The following is a 3100-nucleotide window of genomic DNA, read 5'->3' as shown; positions in this document are numbered from 1 at the left end:
GGGGGCAAGCGAAAAGTAGCAAGCAAAGAGAAATGGAGTGGAGGGAGGAGGGGGCACCACTCCCCCCTCCCNCCGTGGTTTTCTTTTTTTTTTCTTTTTTTAAATATTTATATATATATATATTACGTATATTATATATATATAATATGTAAATATATTTTTAAAACAATATAAAATGTTAAGACACTTCACTTAAATGTAAAGAGTTGCCTGCAATTAAAAGTAATTGCATCTTTTATGAGGTCCTTTTTTTTTTCTATTTTCCAAGGGTTTTTTTTTTCCAGGAGGGATTTTTTTTTTCCTCTTCTTTTGTTATTTTTCAAAAAGGCTTGCTTGCCTTTGTACAAAAATGATCCGAAGCTAGAAAACAAGAATGAATCAACAACACAACAACAACAAAAAACAAAACAAAACAAAAAGAAAGAAATGAAGAAACACAACCCTGATTTCCCCTCCCTTACCAGCCCTCAGCGGCTCCCCTGGCTCCCCCCCAAGCACCGACCTTCCAGCCAGGCCCCAGGGACTAGAAGGTTCTGCCCCTTCAATGGCTCCTTCTTTCTGTGCTTCCTCAGGGAGACTAATTCCAAAGCCTCCCCTGTGCTTACCCCGCTTTGTGCTCCAAATAGGAGTCCTACTCCCTGGGGACCCTCCTCACACTCCCCACCCCCCAACCCACATAACTCCCTTGCTGTGCCCTCTGGGTGGCCTGAGGCTGAGAACCAAAATTGGTCTTTCTCTCCTCCTCTCAGGACCTGGCCTGAAAGCTACAGCGCCCGCAAGACAGGCATCCACAGGTCAGGTCTAGGGGCGCTGGCTGGCTGGTCAGGCCTCAGGGACCCTCATGAATCTCCCCAGCGGTCTCCAGCTCCCCACTGAAAAATCGCATCCCCTCCCTTCCCTGAAAACCCTCAAATCTCAAAGAAGATGGTTAAAGGTCGTACCACTTGACCTTTGGGTCAGAGCTGTCCTCACCACCCCCCCCATCAGACCCTCTCTATACCCCCCACTTCCCTTACAACCAGCCCCTTCCCACCCTCCAGGTCCCCAAATCTAGTTTTCTAGCCCCTTCATTCTTGCTCACCCTACCCCCATTAAATAAGTTAATGTCATTTAAAGTGCTAAATTAGGAAACTGAAAGTACCAAATACCCCTCCTCGGGGGCTGCCCTCTTCCAAGGCAGTGACCCCAGCGGCAGGCTGTCTGCTCAACCCGCCACCCACAGCCAGCCGTCCAGCAGGGCCCCCTCCTCACTCAGCACGGGCCAGGCGGCTCCTCCCCACGAGAAGGGAGACCCAGGAAGCCAACTAGTCTCCGCGGACACACAGATTCGAAGGCCTCACGCCGGCCCCTCCAACCCCGGCCTCCCTCCCCGCCCACCCCTCGTGACTCCAGGCCCACGGGGCATGAGCAGAAGGGAGCGGACAGCAGAGTTCAGTCCTGTTGAGCCCGGGCAGGTGGGATGTCTCCAGGGCCAGGGTCTCCCTGCGTCCTGGCTGCCGGCCTGATAGTGGGCTCGGTCCAACGTCCAGGTTTTCCTCCAGGAAGGTTTCCGAGGAAGGGGAGAGGGGTGTCCCGCCGCTCCAAGTCTCCGTGGCTCAGAGTTTGGTTGGAGTGCTCTCAGAAGGGAGTGTAGGGTGCAGGAACTTGGGGATGGACTTGGGAGGAAGCGTGGGTAAAGAGAAAAGGGAAGGAGGATGACAGGAGGTGCGCCATTTTGGAACAGGAAATCAAGGGAAGGTGGTGTGTTTTGGTTTTCAGTTTTACTGTTTTACTTAAAAAAAAAAAAAGATAAAAGTGAATCTTTTAAAAAACCAAAAACACCAACAGGGGATGGGTGCAGAGAGCTGAGGAGGGCCACACCCGTGGCAGACCCTTCAGAGGGTCCAGAGAATGCGGTGGGAGTAGGGTGGAGATGAAAGGAAGAAGAGCAAGGAGAGAAGTGGCAAGGGGGGAGGGCAGGCTGAGGTGGAGGTGGGAAGGGGCTTCTAGAAGGAGATGGAAGAATTCCTCGCCCCAAAGGAAGTCAATACAGGGATAGAGGTTCTGGAAGCCGCGGGCTTTTCTGAGACTGGGCTTGAGGTCTCATTCGACCCACTCATCTCTTTAGATGGTTTAGTGGCCTGGAACAAAAACAGGGGTCGGGGGTCAGAGAGAGGAACGGAGAGCCTTCATGCGGGTCCCCAGCTGAAGTTTTTTAAAAATGAAAAACCTCCACAAATCCAAGAGGAAATTAACTCGCAAAAGGAAGAACCCAGAGGGGCATCTGGAGAGAGTGATCCCCTGAGATGGGGAGGAAGGGGCCACAGTGGAGGACAGAACCGGGTAGGGGGGTGGGTACGGAGTTGGACCCAAAGGCCTAGGGACCAGGGTACTGACGGGAAAGAGAGAAGGCAGGGGAGAGAGACCAGAGGATCACAGGGGAGATCACACCAAGGACAGGTGGATGGGGAGGTGGGAGTGGGGAGGATAGGAGAGGGAGGGAGAAGATGTGAGAGGCTGGCTGCCACAGGGGTGCAGGCAGAGAGGCCAGAGGCCCAGGCTGGCCCCTTCTGGCCTCTGCAGGAGGCTGACACTAAACAGAAAGTCTTATGGAGACAACGAGGGGGCAAGCTTGTCCTTCCCAGGGGAGCACTTCTCTAAAGAACCCCCACCCCCATCCACCGCAAGGTGGAGGAAAAGGCACTCACTGCACCCAGCTTCCGGCCCCTGCGCATCCCCTACAAGTGTTCCTCTAGCTCCCAGCCACAAGGGTTGTGGGTAATGGGAGCTTAGTCCCTCCTGAAGTGTCTGTGCTCACTGGTCAGCTCTGATCACTAGCAACAGCCACGCCTCCTTCCACCTCGGGCGGACTCCTGGTGTCCCTAGGGGTCTGTTTGTGTGATTCCAGGGCCAGGCATGCATCACCGAGACAGGATGACGGCTCACAGATGCAGATCCCCGGGGCCCCGCTCCAGAAGGTATCTCTGGCTCAGGCTCAGGCATCTGCATTTTAGGACAGGCACCCTAGATGACCCTGCTGCACACAACCTTGTGAGCCCCTGGGTCGGGGCTACACAGACCGGGTTTCTCTCTGTGGTTGTATTTGTAGTCCACCCCTCTC

General features: G+C 53.8%; 1 protein-coding gene across 1 annotated transcript in view; it reads right to left on the bottom strand.

The window, feature by feature from the left end:
• Window positions 1-1385: 1385 nt before the first annotated feature.
• The window catches only part of SRCIN1 (SRC kinase signaling inhibitor 1), a 67138-nt gene continuing 65423 nt past the window's right edge, over window positions 1386-3100 (bottom strand). The window contains 1 exon segment of the mRNA XM_077779291.1: window positions 1386-2120. Coding sequence (XP_077635417.1) covers window positions 1986-2120 — 135 coding nt within the window. The 3' untranslated portion in view covers window positions 1386-1985.

This window comes from Crocuta crocuta, unplaced genomic scaffold (genome assembly GCF_008692635.1).
Source record: "Crocuta crocuta isolate KB4526 unplaced genomic scaffold, BGI_CrCroc_1.0 scaffold68, whole genome shotgun sequence".
NCBI lineage: Eukaryota > Metazoa > Chordata > Mammalia > Carnivora > Hyaenidae > Crocuta > Crocuta crocuta.
Note: the sequence above shows the minus strand (reverse complement) of the source record. Positions and strands in the feature narration are given on the sequence as shown.